General features: G+C 43.7%; 1 protein-coding gene across 3 annotated transcripts in view; it reads right to left on the reverse strand.

Annotated features, from left to right (window-relative positions):
* Nucleotides 1-15,178, reverse strand: part of KIAA0319 — a 90,322-nt gene extending 75,144 nt beyond the window's left edge. Inside the window, exons 1-2 of one of the 3 annotated variants that reach the window (XM_082257355.1) lie at nucleotides 14,919-15,169; nucleotides 1,298-1,424 (exon numbers count right to left, since the gene is read on the reverse strand). In XM_082257355.1, the coding sequence (XP_082113481.1) occupies nucleotides 1,298-1,346 (49 nt within the window). In that variant the 5' untranslated portion in view covers nucleotides 1,347-1,424; nucleotides 14,919-15,169. Of the gene's footprint in view, nucleotides 1-1,297; nucleotides 1,425-14,918 lie in introns of all 3 variants that reach the window. The other 2 variants (XM_082257354.1, XM_082257356.1) reach the window with 2 other exon arrangements.
* Between the last annotated feature and the right edge of the window lie 2,983 nt (nucleotides 15,179-18,161).

Consider the following 18,161-nt stretch of genomic DNA (forward strand, 5'->3'; position numbering starts at 1 on the left):
TAAAATAGTATAACTGTAGGTGTTGCAAAAACCTTAGTGGAGTTTCATCAAGGAAAAAGTTATTTGGCTAGGGTGGAATGTTGCTGCCCACAACCTGCTGTCTGCTCCTCAATACAGATATGGTATTATACACATAAACAATGCATATTAGCGTGCACATATTTTAGCACTATTTACGGTCTGAAGGTCATCTTAAGTCTAGGTCAACTTTTAGTTTAGGTATCAGGTGATTAAAATAGTCTTGGCTCCTTTATGATAAATATCCCATAATGCTGCCCCAGAAAAAGTGCAAATAGTGCTTATCAATTACCATAGTTTTTCTATCAGAGGGATCTGGGGGAATAGAGCCAGAGATCTACACCGGATTTTAATTATCCCCATTGGGGAACTGCTTAATCTGACCCACTGGTGAAACAGGGGTCAGATAGTGAGGTGAGAGGCTCATCTGTAAGAGTGGTGGAAAAGCACAGAGCACTTTGTGTGTTTCAGATTTTGCACTGAAGTATCACCCACGGGAAATATCACTTTATCTTACATGGACTATTTTTGCACTTTATCGATTCAACTTTTTGATGTCATTTACTGATAAATTATTACTGTCAGCACTTTGCACTTATTGCACCTTATGGACTATATTTGCACATCATTGATTTCTTTTTGAGGTTTGTATTGGTAAATTATTAATTGGTAAGCACTTATTCTGGCACAGCATTATTGGATATTTATTATGTTTATGTAAAGTGGAATGCACATTTAGTGTTGGCAGCTGGATAATTATGCACTATACATTTTGTAGTCACTTATTCAGTATTGTTTAGATTGCACGGATTGTACTTTTTATTTTGGCTCCCTTATGGCTCACTTATATAATCTTTATGGCAAAAATGTAAAACCCAACTAGAGGAGGTAATTGTTGTAGCCATGCTACAAGGTAACACATGTGCTGAAATGCAGATAACTTGTGCCTGCAATTATCTGTGATAATCATAAATTGGAAACCAGAGTGTCTGTGGAGTCAATATTTAGCTCCCCCTTCTGGATCCTTGTCCCGCCTCCTATCAATCAAATGAAAAATGCCAGAACTTCAAAAAGTATTTATAACTCCATGTAAAGCCTGGGCCTAGGTTCCTAGGCGTTCCATAGGGACCACTCTGAAGACTAGCACAGGTACTTAGGTACTTACCAGCACTGCATGGTACCTGTCCACTGTGATTACCAGCTTTGATAAAAATGTGATGAAAAACATCTATTAAATTATACTTATTCACACATATTAAATACAGGTGAATTGTCTTACCAGTAAAAGTGCACAACCAGATAAACCAAGTGCAAAGGCACAGAGTCATGATGCTGGGTTACTTTACTGTGTGCCCTCAATTCTCGCTCTTACCCTTTTGTGGTTTATTCATATTCTTGTAATATGCCTGTAAAATAAGAAGAGAATGACATGAATGAAAACTGCATGTAGGCAGGTAGAGTCCCCTTTTAGGGTTGCTCCTCGGTGCTGGAGTGATGACCTAGGGTTTCCTGATATAAGGTGAGAGAAGTCGGGTTTGAGGGTTCTGGATCTGTGGTCAGAAGTGGGTGGTGTGCTCATGCGCAGGAGAGGGGTTTTGTGCGTTCTCTCCCCTTTGGGGGAGGGCCAACTGGCAAAATCTAGAAAATCTCCTTAGGACGGTCCATTTGGAAGCAGACACAAGGGTGTAAGTACCACTATGCTCATACTCTGTTACAAGTGGGCAATGTTATGGTATTGAAGAAGTTGACTAATTATGATTTAAAATATCTGCACCCAGAATTTGAAATGTTTTCAAAAGTAAAAAAGACTACTACTTTTAAAGCAACAAAAAGCCTCAAAATGATATTCTACGAGAGTAATTTGTTAAAAACAGCCAAAACCCGGGGAGGAGAGTTATGTGCTTTACTGGTGCAAGCCTGGCCAGCTCTGGAGTCCATGGTAATGGAGGAAAAAAAGAGTCCCCCACTTGACAGTCAGAGAGAACCCATTTATGTTACCTGCATCAGGTGGCCAGGGCCTCTATAAACAGAAAAGGACCACTAAGGAAGAGAATGGCCCAAAAGCGTAAAACTGTGATTTGCAGCGCTGCTTAAATTAGTTTATAAATATATCAAAAATTCATATAAAATAATAGAATAATGAAATACTTCATATAAATTAAATAAATAATACAATACATAAAACTCATAAAGTGCTGTAGTATTGGTGAAAATAAATATATGGCTCAATGTCCATTATATCATCGTGTTGCCGTGATGAATCTTTTCACTTGAACTCATACAGGTGCTAAAGTGCTTGATTTGTGCTTTGTTCGGGGTCTCCCCCTTTGGTTATCTACTCACCGCTAGATGGTAGTTTTCAGGCATGTAAGGATAGTTTTGCCCTGCTTCTCCGCTTGATGTATAATTATTTCTGTGAGTATTGATTCCTCCCCGATGTCCTCATGAAAAGAGAGTCATTCATGGTGAAGATCGTTTAAAAAGGGGGGTGTTTATTGGAAAAACAATGGGAATATACTCACAAACATAGTATAATATCATGCAAAAAAAATGTGAATGAATGAAGAGAGCGGCTCGGCGGCTGACTGCTCCCGCAGCATCCACTACACCGGCCGGAGGTCACGTGATACGCTCGACCAATCACTAGACGCGTTTCGATGTGTAACACATCGTCCTCTGTAGCTCCAGAGGGCTACAGAGGACGATGTGTTACACATCGAAACGCGTCTAGTGATTGGTCGAGCGTATCACGTGACCTCCGGCCGGTGTAGTGGATGCTGCGGGAGCAGTCAGCCGCCGAGCCGCTCTCTTCATTCATTCACATTTTTTTTGCATGATATTATACTATGTTTGTGAGTATATTCCCATTGTTTTTCCAATAAACACCCCCCTTTTTAAACGATCTTCACCATGAATGACTCTCTTTTCATGAGGACATCGGGGAGGAATCAATACTCACAGAAATAATTATACATCAAGCGGAGAAGCAGGGCAAAACTATCCTTACATGCCTGAAAACTACCATCTAGCGGTGAGTAGATAACCAAAGGGGGAGACCCCGAACAAAGCACAAATCAAGCACTTTAGCACCTGTATGAGTTCAAGTGAAAAGATTCATCACGGCAACAAGATGATATAATGGACATTGAGCCATATATTTATTTTCACCAATACTACAGCACTTTATGAGTTTTATGTATTGTATTATTTATTTAATTTATATGAAGTATTTCATTATTCTATTATTTTATATGAATTTTTGATATATTTATAAACTAATTTAAGCAGCGCTGCAAATCACAGTTTTACACATTTCAAAAGAGCACCCAGCACTTTTACACTGCAGCTAGCAGCTTTTTACACACAATTCACTAGTATATTGTTGCACTCAAGCACTTTTTCCATAAGCGCAGGGTCCTCTCAGTCTCACAATGGCCCAAAAGCGCCATATGTATGAGTCGCAGGGGTATGGATACTACAATAAGGTAAACAAAAAAGAACAACTGAAACTGGAGTATATCATTAAAAAGTATCAAAATGTATTGAATCAACAGGGGACATACAGTAACAGTGAAATAAAATATGAACCTTCCACCTCACCACTTAAACAAGTAACCAGGTGGTAATTAAAAACAGAAGGAAAAAACCAACATACGCATGGATCAGCTGCAGCTGCCTAAGTATATCAATGTAGAAGCCAAAATAATAGTGAATAGTTCACAGTCCACCGTAATCAAGGTGGAGCAGAAAAAGGAGAGGGGGCACAGAAAAGCTCAACTGGGTGTAACCACTGAATAACTCGGCCAAGTCTACCAAGCATCAATCGAGAACAACCAAATTGAACAAATCTTCAGCCATACATTCATGAATGACGAACGACAGTCTCATGGGCACCGGGTGAATGGTTGGGCTTTGGAGCTTCTGTCTAGATCACGTGTCAAACACAGGCCTATGTGTGTGGCTCCAGGCAGGAAGGGGTTAAAGATGAGGTGACCAGGAAAATGGGGAGAAGAGGTCTAGGGCTGACATCCGTGTACCTGACAGTATGTGGTTGAGGCTGAACACTACCGTGATGCCCTGCAACTCTGTATGCATAGACAGTGCCCAGCTGCGCATGTCGGACACATGGAAATAAATTGGGCCCCCCTACACGTGAGTACCTCTTGGTACAACATCTAACATCTAGCCGCCACTTATTTCAGCCTGTCAGATTCTGACGGACTGCTGGCAGTGGGGATGGATGCTACCCCTGTGCCTCCAGGCCACCCAAAAAATGTTGGGATTTGACACTGACTGCCATACCACCCATGTGTGCATGAAGCCTAATTGTGTTCACTTGCCTTGCTGATGACCAATATCTCACATATATATTTATGTTAGGATATGTTTCAGTTTCTAAAATAGGCTTTTAAAAGTAGGAATTCTACATTATAAATAAATAAAATTTTTTGAAACTCTTCGGCTTTCTGTGTCCCCCAGATGTAATTACAATGCTATAAGGTCAACATTAATTCTTGATACCCAGTTCCATACAAGGGTGTTTTACTATTACATAGGATTTATCCAATCCCTTCCTAAATTTACAGTTAAATTTACACGGTCCTATTTATTACAGGTACTTACTATATAAAGCACCGTCAATGAACACAGCGCTTTGCATAAAAATTCTACATTCACATTATTTACTGCTCTCAAGGAGCTTACAATCTAAGGTCCCTAACTCACATTCATACACATACTAAGGCCAATATAGACAGAAACCTACCAGCATGTCTTTGGAGTGTGGGAGGAAACCCAAGCAGGCACAGGGAGAACAATGCAATCTCCAGGCAGTGCCATGGTTGGGTTTTAAACAGACGACCCCTAGTGCTGCTAGGCAGAAGTGCTAACTACTTAGTCACTGTGCTGGCCTAGTCATAAAGTGTAAATGAGAGGCATTATTTGTAAAGATTGCATGGTACTTTATTCTGTATTTTCCATATAATTTTAACAGGGCAGCAAGTCCTCCTAATAAGCTCATTGAGTACTTCTTTTTTTTTACAGTTCATCACTTAACTTCTTCACATCCGCGCTATAGCCGAAGTACGGCTACAGCGCGGACTCAAATTTCCGGGAGGCCATCTTTATACGGCCTCCCAGAGACAGGCTCCCCGTGCGCTCCCGCGAGCGCGCATCGGGGAAAATCTGTGTCGGCCGTGTCCCTTGGACACAGCCAATCACAGATCGTGGTAAATGGCCAATCACAGCGCCCATTTACCACGTGATCGGCCCATGCAATGGGAGATGATCTCATATGTAAACATATGAGATCATCTCTCATCGCCAGCGCTCCTTCCTCACACAGAGACTGCAGTGTGAGGAAGGAGCAGAGCCGATCAGTCGTCGGGAACACAGAGGAATGTAATCAGGGCACTGATCACCAGTGCCCTGATTACACAAGGTACATAAAACACACTAAGTGCCCACCATCAGTGCCCACAGTGCCCCCATCAGTGCCCACAATCAGTGCCCATAGTGCTGCCAGTCAGTGCCCATCAGTGCCTGCTCATCTAGGCACTGATGAGCACTGACTGGCAGCACTATGGGCACTGAGTGTGGGCACTGATGGTGCTGCCCATCAGTGCTCATCAGTGCCACCCGTCAGTGTTCATCAGTGCCACCCGCCAGTGCCCATCAGTGCCGTCTATCAGTGCCCATCAGTGCCGCCCGTCAGTGCCGCCTCAGTGCAACCTCTCAGTGCCCAGCAGTGCCACCTCTCAGTGCCCAGCAGTGCTGCCTATCAGTGCTCATCAGTGCCGCCTATCAGTGCTCATCAGTGCCGCCTATCAGTGCTCATCAGTGCCGCCTATCAGTGTGGCATATTAGTACCTCCTCATCAGTGCCACCTGATCAGTGCCCCTAAGTGCCACCTCATCAGTGCCCATAAGTGCCACCTCATCAGTGCCCATCAGTGCAGCCTGTCAGTGCCCATCAGTGCCGCCTCATCAGCGCACATCAGTGAAGGAGAAAAATGTATTTATTTTCAAAATTTTCTGTCTTTTTTCTTTTTTTTTGTAAAAAAATAAAAAACCCAGAGAGGATTAAATACCACCAAAAGAAAGCTCTATTTGTGTGAAAAAAAAGGATGAAAAATTCATATGGGTACAGTGTAGCATGACCGCGCAATTGTCATTCAAATTGTGAGAGCACTGAAAGCTAAAAATTGGTCTGGATGGGAAGGGGGTTTAAGTCCACAGAAGGCAAGTGGTTAAAATACCCATGGTTAGCATACATATGTAAAAGGTGTGTTAAATTAAAATTAATTTTCTGAGATAACACGCACCTTTCCCACCATATATTGTAAGGATTGCCATTTTTTGCCTATGTCGTGTCAAGTCAGTTTTGTTTTTTTAGAGGACAATACTGTAATTTATTATCCCCTGCAGGCCTATCACTATCAAACCATGGTGCTTTTTTCTTCAGCCTGCTACTGTTCCATCAACATAGTGTGCCACTATGAAACCCATTCTTCATTTTGACACACTGTACTCCTACTATTCCCTCTTTTCACTGTTAGGCTAGGTTTCACACCTACGCAGGTTGCAATTGATGCGTTTTCCTGGTGCATTTTGTACTTTTTCACGCATGTCTTTGATGCATTTTAGGGGGTATCTATTGTCATGCTGGAGAAAGCAGAAAAAAAACAGAAATGCATCAAAAATGCAAGCAATGTGATTTTGATGCGTTAATCCAATCGTCTCGGGCCCCAGCACTAACATACCTTGCAAATCTCAAGCTAACGGGCTTCTAAAGCTTCCAGGTATTGTAGTGAGGGTCTTTGCAGGATTTTACTTTCAACTGAAGACCTACTTTTGAAGGCTCTATAATAGAAATCAAAATAAGACGACATCATTTTACTACTGTTGTCAGTAGCAAGCCCGAAGAGAAGCAACAGTAGAACTCCAACTAATATAAGAACTTCAGTTCAAAGCCAGAGACAGGGCTGTGTTTGATGTACACTGGCAGGATGTCATCATTAGCTGGTGACTGATTTAATACCCTCTTCAGACTCTTATCACTGCTCATGTGCTAACGTGGTATTTTTAACAGCCCATGAATAGATTGTCAATGCATGGCAACGGAATTAAAAACTGACCTGCTGCCCCTTTTTTTTTTTTTAACACAGCACACTACAAGGCATGGCACTTACAGTGCCTTGAAAAAATATTCATACCCCTTGAAATTTTTCACATTTTCTCACGTGACAACCAAAAACGTAAATTAATTTTTTTGTGATAGACCAACACAAAGTGGCACATAATTGTGAAGTGTAAGGAAAATGATAAATGGTTTTCAAAATTTCTTATAAATAAATATCTGAAAAGTGTGGTGTGCATTTGTATTCAGTCCCCTTTACTTTGATACCCCTAACTAAAATCTAAAATGTTTTGTTTATAGCGCAAAAAAAATAAAAAACCGCAGAGGGGATCAAATACCACCAAAATAAAACTCCATTCGTGGGAAAAAAAGGCAAAAATGTTATTGGGGTACAGTTTTTCACTACTGCACAATTGTCAGTTAAAGTACCGCAATGCCATATCGCAAAATGGTATCTTTATTTCTTATCTCTTTATTTCTTTTCTATAATTGAAAAAGTGCATGTATTTAGACATTAGTTGAATGAGGGGACCAAAAATTGTTTTAGCACAGAGGCCTTCGATGACTATGTCCATCAATGAGCAGCAAGTAAACATCAATTAGAAGGACCTGGAAGTGATATCAGTAAAGGTAGAAAGAATTGGGTAAAGCATACATCAAGTTAATTAAGCTCCAGAGTAAGGAACATGTACAGAGAACATGTACTTGCTCCCCGGAGGAGCCAGGTAGGTGGCACATAAGCCCCTTTTGGCGCTTTTCCACTGCATGGAACCGTACCGGTTCAGCACCCTTTTGTGCTTTTCCACTGCTGGTACCGCATGGTATAGGGTCGGAACGGTTCGGTACGGTACGGTATAGGTTTGCTTTTCCACTGCATGGAACCGAACGGTACGGTACGGTACGGCCCTGAAAAAACAGTACCTACTCGATTGTGGTTCCAACAGGTACCAAACTGGTACCATATCCCACAATCCTTTGCATGCAGTCACTACTAACCACTGATTGGTCAGAGAATCCCACCCACAACGTTGTTATCCCACCCACTTAACTTTAGTACTACTTTAGTGGAAAAGCAAACCTATACCGTACCGTACCGAACCGTTCCGACACTATACCATGCGGTACCAGCAGTGGAAAAGCAAACCAGGCCAAGCAGGGCCGAGTAGAGCCGAGCCGGTACTAGCCGGTACTTGCAGTGGAAAAGTGCCATTAGTGGTGACATTCCCTCCAGACTGGGGGTGCCAAAGAGCCTAGGGCCAATCAGAATTAGGCCATGGTACTTCAGAAGGTCTACCCTTAATGTATTCACTCAATACTATAGGGCATCTGGCCTGGTATTTACATGGCAGGGGACTGAACTTTGGCTGACCACTTGTTATGGAGATACCAGCCCAACACTGTTGTGGTATTATGAAGAGCTCAGGTCAACAAATTTGCCAGCCGTGCTGAAAGCTGTAGGTGCACTCCAGCTGTCAGCTTAATCTGGTGCACATTTACCCCAATGTAAATAGCATGATTGTGACAGTGGATTGAAAAGACATTCAAAAGAATGTCAGATTAACTGAATCCTTTATAGTTATGACTGTGAAAATTAGCCTGGTCTTATTTGAGTAGGCCAGTTTTTATTCCTGAAACCAGACCTGACCACTAGGGCATAGTGAGATGGTTTCACAGTATAATTGCTGACTCCTATCCAGTGCCATCTTAAGAGCATTAAATGGCCCCGGGCAATGCAGTGCACTGGGGCCCGGCCTACACAATCACCGACGAGAATAAAAATGCAAATTATCAATAAGGCGATATTTATTGGTACAGCAGTGCCAGGCTAAGGACAGCTTCCAAGTTGGGCAGCTGGGTCCGGTGAACACAAACAGGGACGGGAGTCAGACTTGACTTCCTGTGTGTGCCTGTTCCTGTGGAGGTGGACAGGCATTCCTGCAGTTGTGGGCTCCCCCTCCACGGCCCAAGTGGCCTGACAGCAGCGCAGGGCCAACAGGCACTTGCCACCTGCTAAGTTCGGTGGCGGGATGCACACGGGAATTGGGACTAATGCTTGGCTGGGGCTGGGTTGGTGGGCAAGTGGGGTCCCCGGGCAACTGCCCAGCGTGCCCATTCGGTAAGATGGCCCTGTTCCTATCTATCCAGGAACCTCACCATGACCACTAGGCTAGATTATATACACGAGTAGACACATTTTCCTCCTCAAGTACAAGACCCAATCACTGGGTGCACAAACTTGATTAGAAATAGCTTACTCACACCACATAAAGCTATTTTCTGCATTTTGAGTGGCACCCCATCACAAATTTAGCAGGCAATGTATCGACGCATATGCTGAACATTGTGGTAACAAAAAGAGTTATTTTTCCATCCATTTTCAGCCATTTCATAATGGATGAAATGCCTTAATGCAGTGCACCTTAACCACTTTACCACCAGAGCATTTTGCTGTCTTACGTCCAGGCCACTTTTTGCGATTTAGCGCTGTGCAATTTTAACTGACAATTGCGCGGTCGTGCGATGCCGTACCCAAACAAAATTTACATCCTTTTTTTCCCACAAACAGAGCTTTCCTTTGGTGGTATTTGATCTCCTGTGTGATTTTTACTTTTTGCGCTATAAACAAAAAAAGAGCGTTTATTTTGAAAAAACAACAATATTTTTAAAAAAATTTTTATATGAAATTCCCCCCAAAAAAATGTAAAAATCTAAATTTTTTTAAATTTTTGGCCAATTTGTTTTCTGCTAACTATGTTTGGTAAAAAAAATCATAATAAGCGTATTTTGATTGGTTTGCGCAAAAGTTATTGCGTTTACTAACTAAGGGAAAGATTTCTGTCATTTTTTTTTTTTTTAACACGTAATGGCGGCGATCTGCAAATTTTTTTTGCGGGACTGCGACATTGCGGCGGACAGATCGGATCCTTGACTGACATTTTTGACACTTTTGGGGGTACCAGTGACATTACTACAGTAATCAGTGCTATATATATGCACTGTTACTGTAAAAATGACACTGGCAGGGAAGGGGTTAATTTTATTGGAGAGGGAGGGGTTAATGTATGTCTGGTGCTTACTAACGTGTGGTGGGGGAGGTGACTGAGTGATACAGGGACAGATCGCAGTGTTCAGCTATGCTGAACACTGCAATCTGTCACTCCTTGTCACTGAGGAGATCCGCCCGCTCTGTTTACACAGGCGGGCGGATCTCCAAAGTAGATTCCCCCGACGATCGGGGAAGAGCGGCGGCAATCGCCGCCGCTCCTCCCCTGGCCCGGCTCCCGCTGTGACTGAAGGGGCCACAAGGGGCGGAGTCTAGCGACGTAGGTCTACGTCGCTGGACGATAACGAGCCACATTGCTGCAGTAGCAGCAATGTGAGCGGGGGTAAAGAGGTTAAAGATCATACTTGGAGTTCATTTTTATTGCATTCTTACATTAGTCCTGTTTTGTACAATGCAACTGATGAACGGCTGGGCAAGCTAATAATCACTGTAGTAGTCTGCTCTACAACACTGATATCTACTTCAGGTCAGCAGGTCATACTCAGGTAAGAAACCCACCCTTCATCTCCACCTTGGTTGGAGTATGGTGGGGGAATAAAATATACATGATTTCCTCCACGCTCATGGGTTTCAGCCCTCTGCAGGCCTTAAAGCGGTAGTATCCCGCTTTTTGACACTTTTACCTACAGGTAAGCCTATAATAAGGCTTACCTGTAGGTACAAATAATATCTCCTAAACCGGCATGGTTTAGGAGATATTTACAGTGCATGCAGCCGCTCGCGCGAGCGGCGCATGCGCTCTGAAGGTCCGGGGGGACCTTCAATTATCTTGCCGGGAGCTTGCCGGAAAAATCACTCCCGCGCGCATGCGCGGGAGTGACGTCATCGCGGCTCCGGCCAATCATTGCGCCGGAGCCTTCTCTTCCGGCCAATCACCGCGCCGGAGCCGTCGAACCCGGAAGAGACGGCGAGGGATCATGGCAGCGCCCGCAGCGATGTCCGGGGGTCCGTGTCGGGGCTTCGTTCTAAGGTAAGTTACACATAATGGGCTAGTATGCGATGCATACTAGCCCATTATGCCTTTGTCTTGCAGGTTTTTTTTTTTTTTTGTTTCTAGGGTTTACAACCGCTTTAATCATAGCTGAAACACGTGAGCATGGAGTAAATCATGTATATTTTATCTTGATTCAATAAAGTATCGCATGTGTCTCTGAAGCAGGTGCCGGTATTATCTATGTCATTCAGAGAATTCTTTTATTGATGAGAAAAAAAAAGCGTTCTATGAATGGTGGTGGTGCTAATCAAGCGACTTCTGAGTTCAGTGTCCAGTGGACAGCCACTTGTATAAACCCAGACGATTGCAGCTTTCATTGTAGCAGCATTGAAAACTACTACAGTGATTTCCAGCTTCCCTGTCAGTCCTTCAGGTATGAAATATGCATTCTTACATTGTGCCAAGCAGGACCAATGCAAGTACAGGCAGAGTTACAAACATCCGTCTTACATACGACTCATACTTACAAAAAGAGGGAGACAACAGGAAGTGAGAGCAAATCTAACCCTAGGAAGGGAAATTCACTCCTGTAAGAGTTATTATGGGAAGAAGGTGTCTCCACTGAAGCTTTATCACTAATCGTTGTTTCCATGACAACCCAAAATTTTCAAAATCAAATTGTCACAGGGACAGAAAGTGAGGTGAAATCTTCTGAACAGGGCACAGGCAGCAAAACAAACGTTAAATGGGTGTTAACCCTTCCCTATGCTATCTATCCAAACCTTACACTTAAAAAATATACCTGTTCCAACTTTCATATAAATTCAACTTAAGAACAAACCTACAGAACCTATCCTATCCTTTCTCCTACAGAACCTATTTGTAACCCAGGGACTGCCTGTATGCAATAAAGATCATACCTGCAGTTCAGCTTTAATGCTCTGCAACAACTGCAAATGTTTAAATCCAGCTTTATAGCAGAACTTCCAACACTTAAACCTTCATTTAAATATATTACCTAAATAACCACAAATTATATAATCCACTTTGTGGGCACCAAATGCCTTTACAAACCCACATATTGCCCTTCACAAGTAGCAGTGACATCATCACGGAGCAGCCCATTGCCAGTGCAGAGAGTAGAGCTATGGGAGGTGCCCAGCAGGCCCACTCACTACAGGAGGAGGCAGATACAAGACCATTCACTCTGCTAAAGTAGAGATAGCAGCAGTCACTGGTCTTTATTACAGCAAGCTCCTGCAGAGAGGCAAAGTCTCATGTTCACCAAGATTCAAGTAAGAATACACATGCATGACCAAGTTGACCATACACTAATGGAAATCTGGCTAGTGCAGCAGGGATAGGCCAAATTTCCATAAGCATGCAACTGTCTCCACTCAGCATAAATGACATGTTGGAAATTTTTTCTCGATCAGCAGCTGCTTATTATGTCTCCATTTCAACTACAGAGCATCAGTACACTTGTATCCAGGAAGTGATCCTTGTCATCTGTTCTTATCCAGCAGGTGTACTACACAACTTCCTATGTCTGCTCGACATTACCTTTTATACTATGGACAGTATAAGCCATGCCCTTATTTTAGAGCAGTGCACTTTGTGCTCCTCTTACCATTCTAAAACTTATCCTCTTAGTTTATCGTCACTGGAGACCACCAATGGGCAATGGCCTCCCTCATCCCAGACCTCCAGCCAGCTGCAGATCCCCTAACCACTTACAATGCCTCCCAGACCCCTTAGTGCCATCCAACCTCCCACATTTGCTCATAGTGCCCCCAGGCCTTCTGAGAGACCTTAGCCCCCAGAGTGCCCTCCAGTTTCTTACCATGACACCCAGCCCTCTGCCATGCCTGCAGGCCCTCCTATAGTTCCCCCAACCTCCAACACTATTCCATAGTACCCCCAGTTCCTACCAGCCTCCCATAGTGCCCCTGCAAAGCCCCCAGATTCTAAGAGACAGCAGCTCCCTCAGTTACCCCCCGCTCCCTCCAGAAACCTCATCCCTTACAGAGTCACCAAGTCTATTTCAGAGTGCCTCAACCCCCTCCAGAAATACTCAACCCCCACAGGGACACCAAGTTTGCTGCACAGTCCCCTAACCCCCTATAGAAATCTCACCCTCTAGAGAGACACCAAATCTGCTGCAAAGTCCCCTAACCCCCTCTTGAACTCTCACCTCCATGCAGTGACACTCCATCCAAGGTCTTTTGTGATTTCAATACATACACTATATTGCCAAAAGTATTGAGACACCTGCCTTTACACGCACATGAACTTTAATAGCATTCCACTCTTAGCCTGTAGGGTTCAATATTGGGTTGGCCTACCCTTTGCAGCTATAACAGCTTCAACTCCTCTGGGAAGGCTGTCCACAAGGTTTAGGAGTGTGTCTATGGGAATGTTTAACTGTTCTTCTAGAAGCGTATTTGTGAGGTCAGGCACTGATGTTGGACGAGAAGGCCTCCCCTCTAATTTATCTCAAAGGTGTTCTATCGGCTTGAGGTCAGGACTCTGTGCAGGCCAGTCCAGTTCTTCCACCCAAAACTTGCTCATCCATGTCTTTATGGACCTGACTTTGTGCACTGGTCCAAATCATTTGGTGGAGGGGGGATTATGCTGTGGGGTTGTTTTTTAGAGGTTGGGCTTGGCCCCTTAGTTCCAGTGAAGGGAACTCTTAAAGCGTTAACCTACTAAGACATTATGGACAATTTCATGCTCCCAACTTTGTGGAAGCAGTTTGGGGTGGCCCCTTTCTGTTTCAGCATGACTGCACACCAGTGCACAAAGCAAAGTCCATAAAGACATGGATGAGCGAGTTTGGGGTGGAGAAACTTGACTGGCCTGCACAGAGTCCTGACCTCACCTTTGGGATGAATTAGAGTGGAGACTGCGAGCCAGGCCTTCTGGCCCAACATAAGTACCTGACCTCACAAATGCACTTCTGGAGGAATGGTCAAACATTCCCATAGACACACTTCTAAACCTTGTGGCCAGCCTTCCCAGAAGAGTTGAAGCTGTTATAGCTGCAAAGGGTGGGCCAACTCAATATTGAGCCCTACAGTACAGACTCAGACTAGGATGGCATTAAAGTTCATGTGCATGTAAAGGCAGGCGTCCCAATACTTTTGGCAATATAGTGTATTTTTAAGCCCATACTTTTATTGTTAAAATATAAACTTTTTTTTTTATTGTTGGGGCATTTATTGGTTTTGGAAGAACGGACCAAGCCCTGGATGTTGGGAACCACAGCTTTAAAGACCTTTCTAGATCCTTTGCAAAGTTTCTGTCGTAGCACTGCTAATTATCCATCATGCTTGCATACATCAATATATTACTTTACAATGTATATTACACATCTGCCAAAATGGCTGTCTTATTTAAGCGCATTCAAAAGCTACAGTAACAGATCACCTCCATTACCTAAGTACAGTATTGGATTACTCATGTTACTAATTGTAATTGAATTGCTAAGTGTATGTATGCTGCAGATGGTACTGATAGAACCTTCTTGTAACTGTCAGATGATTGACACACCAACCTCATTTTACAAGCAGGACTGGTCAGGCAGAAAAATGCACCATTCCAATATTGTGTCTTTGTAATCACCCTGATCTGATATTGCACATAGAACATGATGGTGCAGTTTTTGGCCTTAGGATAACAGACACAGATGTCAATGATTTGTGATTACCCAGGCAAGACTAATGGTTGCTTCAGAAAAGAAAGGCACAGTCCATTGTTTCCTACCTGGTAAGCTGATGGTGGAAATGAGATGCTCGTAATTGCTTGCGAGTCAGTACGGCCATACATCCCTTGCTGCCTGATGTCTTTCTCTCAATGCTTGTCTCTTGTTCACAGATGAGCTGGAGGTGAGAGGAGTGGTGGAGCTGCTGATGCTGCAGGGGGTTGGAGGTGGGGCTGGGACACACAAGGCCCTGTGGATAAGATCCATGCATCCCTATGTGTACAGATGATGGCTGATAAGGAGGAGGCTCTCACTGATTTTAATGTGCATGACTAAATGTTCTGCATGCTTTACAGCAGGCCTTACATTACATTTTATTGACAGTGCAATGACAAGCAGTTTTACTCATATGACATGTGGATGGTGACAAATCCAATTTAAAGCAATCCTTTATACCCAAACAAGAAATTGCTCTTCATGAACATCCCTAAACATTTAAATGTACAAATGACAATGATATATATTGATATTTTTTTAATATACATTTCCCCGACCCAATTTCCTGGTAATTAACAGGCACTAATGACACAGGGCTCCATTCATTAAGCAGTATTTACCACTTTAAAAAATGCGATAAAATACCCCATAGCATTTTTCAAAATAATTTTGGCATTCACTAAAAAAACGCTTGTCAAACCGCATGTGGTATTTTTCCAAAATATTCTATATTTATCTCATGAAACCATGGGGTGGGATGGATAGTGGAAAAAAATTAGAACCCCTTTTCATTTTCATTGCTAATAAAGAGATTAAATGTTTTAACCACTGCTGGACCTGAAGGTTTTACCCCCTTAATGACCAGGCCATTTTTTGCAATTGGGCACTGCGAAACTTTAACTGGTAATTGCGCAGTAATGCAATGCTGTACCCAAACTAAATTTATGTCATTTTTTCCCACAAATGTAGCTTTCTTTTATTGGTATTTGATCACCTGCAGTTTTTATTTTTTGCTATAAGCAAAAAAAGACCGAATATTTTGAGGAAAAAAACAGAAAATTTATATCAAATACTTACCGTAATTTTCCTTTCCTGATGGACTCCATGGCAGCATACGTATCGGGTTTGGCCCCGCCTCCAAACCTACCCATAGGACCTCACTCCCATAAATCTTTGCTCCTGTTCAGCACACGTGTTCTGTAACTATCCTCCACAGAAATCCGGGAGGGAACTCCTGCTGCCATGGAGTCCATCAGGAAAGGAAAATTACGGTAAGTATTTGATATAAATTTTCCGTTTTCCTGACAGACTCCATGGCAGCATACGTATCGGGAAATAATTCGCCGTACACACAGGGTGGGCAGGTGCTGAACAGAAAAGTTTAATGCATTTTGTCAAACAGACAGGACTTGCAAACCAAAATTCACAGAAGAAAGAGCCGCTGGCTCAACACAGTAATGGTACAAAAATGTGTTAATAGAGGACCACGACGCTGCTCTACAGATGACTTCAGGAGCCACATGTCTGGATACTGCCCAGGAGGTAGAGATGCTTCGCGTCGAATGAGCTGTAACTACTGCTGGAGGGGTCAAGCCCTTAGCCCTATAAGCCCACTGGATGGTCTGAATGATCCAAGATGAAATAGATCTCGTTGAGGCTCTTGAACCTTTGTTTTTACCAAAGAAGGTAACAAAAAGATTTTCCGATTTCCTAAAAGAGGAAGTGGCTTCCAGATATTTCCTAATACACTTTCCAACATCCAGCGGATGAACCGAAGATTCTTCCTCTTCCTGTCTAAAGGTCGGTAACACTGTTTCTGTGTTTTCATGGAAGACAGAAGTCCTTTTTGGTCTCGCATCCAGCATGGGAATGAGCACCACTCTGTCAGGAAAAAAATGTTAAGAAAGGTTCTTGTGTCCCGAAGGACCCAATTTCTGAAACTCTTTTCGCTGAGGTTACAGCTACCAGAAATGCTGTTATCAGAGTAAGTTCCCTTATGGTCATGGATTCGGACATGTCTTGAATCTGATCCGACAGGAAATCCAGAACTAGAGGCAAATCCCACTTGGGAAACCTAGGTTTTCTTTGAGGTCTGATTCTCACTGCCCCTTTGAAGAATTGACGAATTAAGGCATGAGTGGCCCAGGAGATCCCTGTAAAAGCGGAAATAGCCGAGACCTGGACTCTCAGCGAACTCACCGATAGCGGTAAGTCCACTCCTGATTGCAGAAAGCTCAAAACGTCCTGTATCTTAATGGAAGAATGAGGATCAGGCCTTGCAGCCAACTGTGCAGAAAATTTTTCCCAGATTCTCTGATAAACTCTGTTCGTTGAGTTTCTTCTAGCACTAAGCAATGTAGAAATCGCTGTTTCTGGACAGCCTAAGGCCTGTAACCTCCTCCTTTCAACATCCAGACCCTCAGATGTAGACGGGCCGGGCATGGATGGAGTACAGACCCCTGGGACAACAGATCCGGTCTGAAGGGTAGCGGGATTGGGTCTCGGACACTGAGTAGCGTCAGAAGGGGAAACCATGGCCTGTTCGGCCAGAAGGGAATCACCGCCACTACCTCCACTGGCTCCGACCTGAGTCTCCGAAGAAACTGTAACACAATCGGGATTGGTGGGAAGGCGTACGCCCTGTGGAATCTCCACTGATCCGAGAGTGCATCCATCCCTGATGCTTGTGGGTCTCTGAATCTTGTATAGTACTTCGGCAGTTTGTAATTGCAGGGGGAGGCGAAGAGGTCTACCTCTGGAGAGAACCCCAATGTTAGGATCCAGTCGAACGTTTCCTTGTGCAGGGACCACTCGTTGTTGTCCAGGTCCACTCTGGACAGGAAGTCTGCTTTGACATTCTGGACTCCTGGAACATAAACCGCTGAAAGATTCAAGAGATTTCTTTGTGCCCAGGACATAATCGGCTCCACTTCCCTCAATAGGGACCAGCTGCGCGTTCCCCCTTGCTTCCTGACGTATGCTACCGCTGAGGTGTTGTCCAGACGTAGCATGACAGGTTGGTCCTTTGTCAGGTGAGAAAAAGCCCGAAGAGCTTGGAATGCTGCTCGGAGCTCTAGTATGTTGGACACTATTCCTCGAGTGGAAAACTCCCACCTGCCCTGTGCCACCTCCGACAAACAGTGGGCACCCCAACCTATGTTGCTGGCATCCGAGGTGATCACTACCCATGGAGCTGGCTTCAGAGAGTGGCAGTTCAGCAGGTGGTCTCTGCATAACCACCAGGGGAGACTCGCTCTCATGGAAGGGGTCAAGAAGATGCGTTGATCCAGATGCCACGTATCCCATTG

Source organism: Pelophylax lessonae, assembly GCF_965119305.1.
Source record: "Pelophylax lessonae genome assembly, chromosome: 5".
Taxonomy (NCBI): Eukaryota; Metazoa; Chordata; class Amphibia; order Anura; family Ranidae; genus Pelophylax; species Pelophylax lessonae.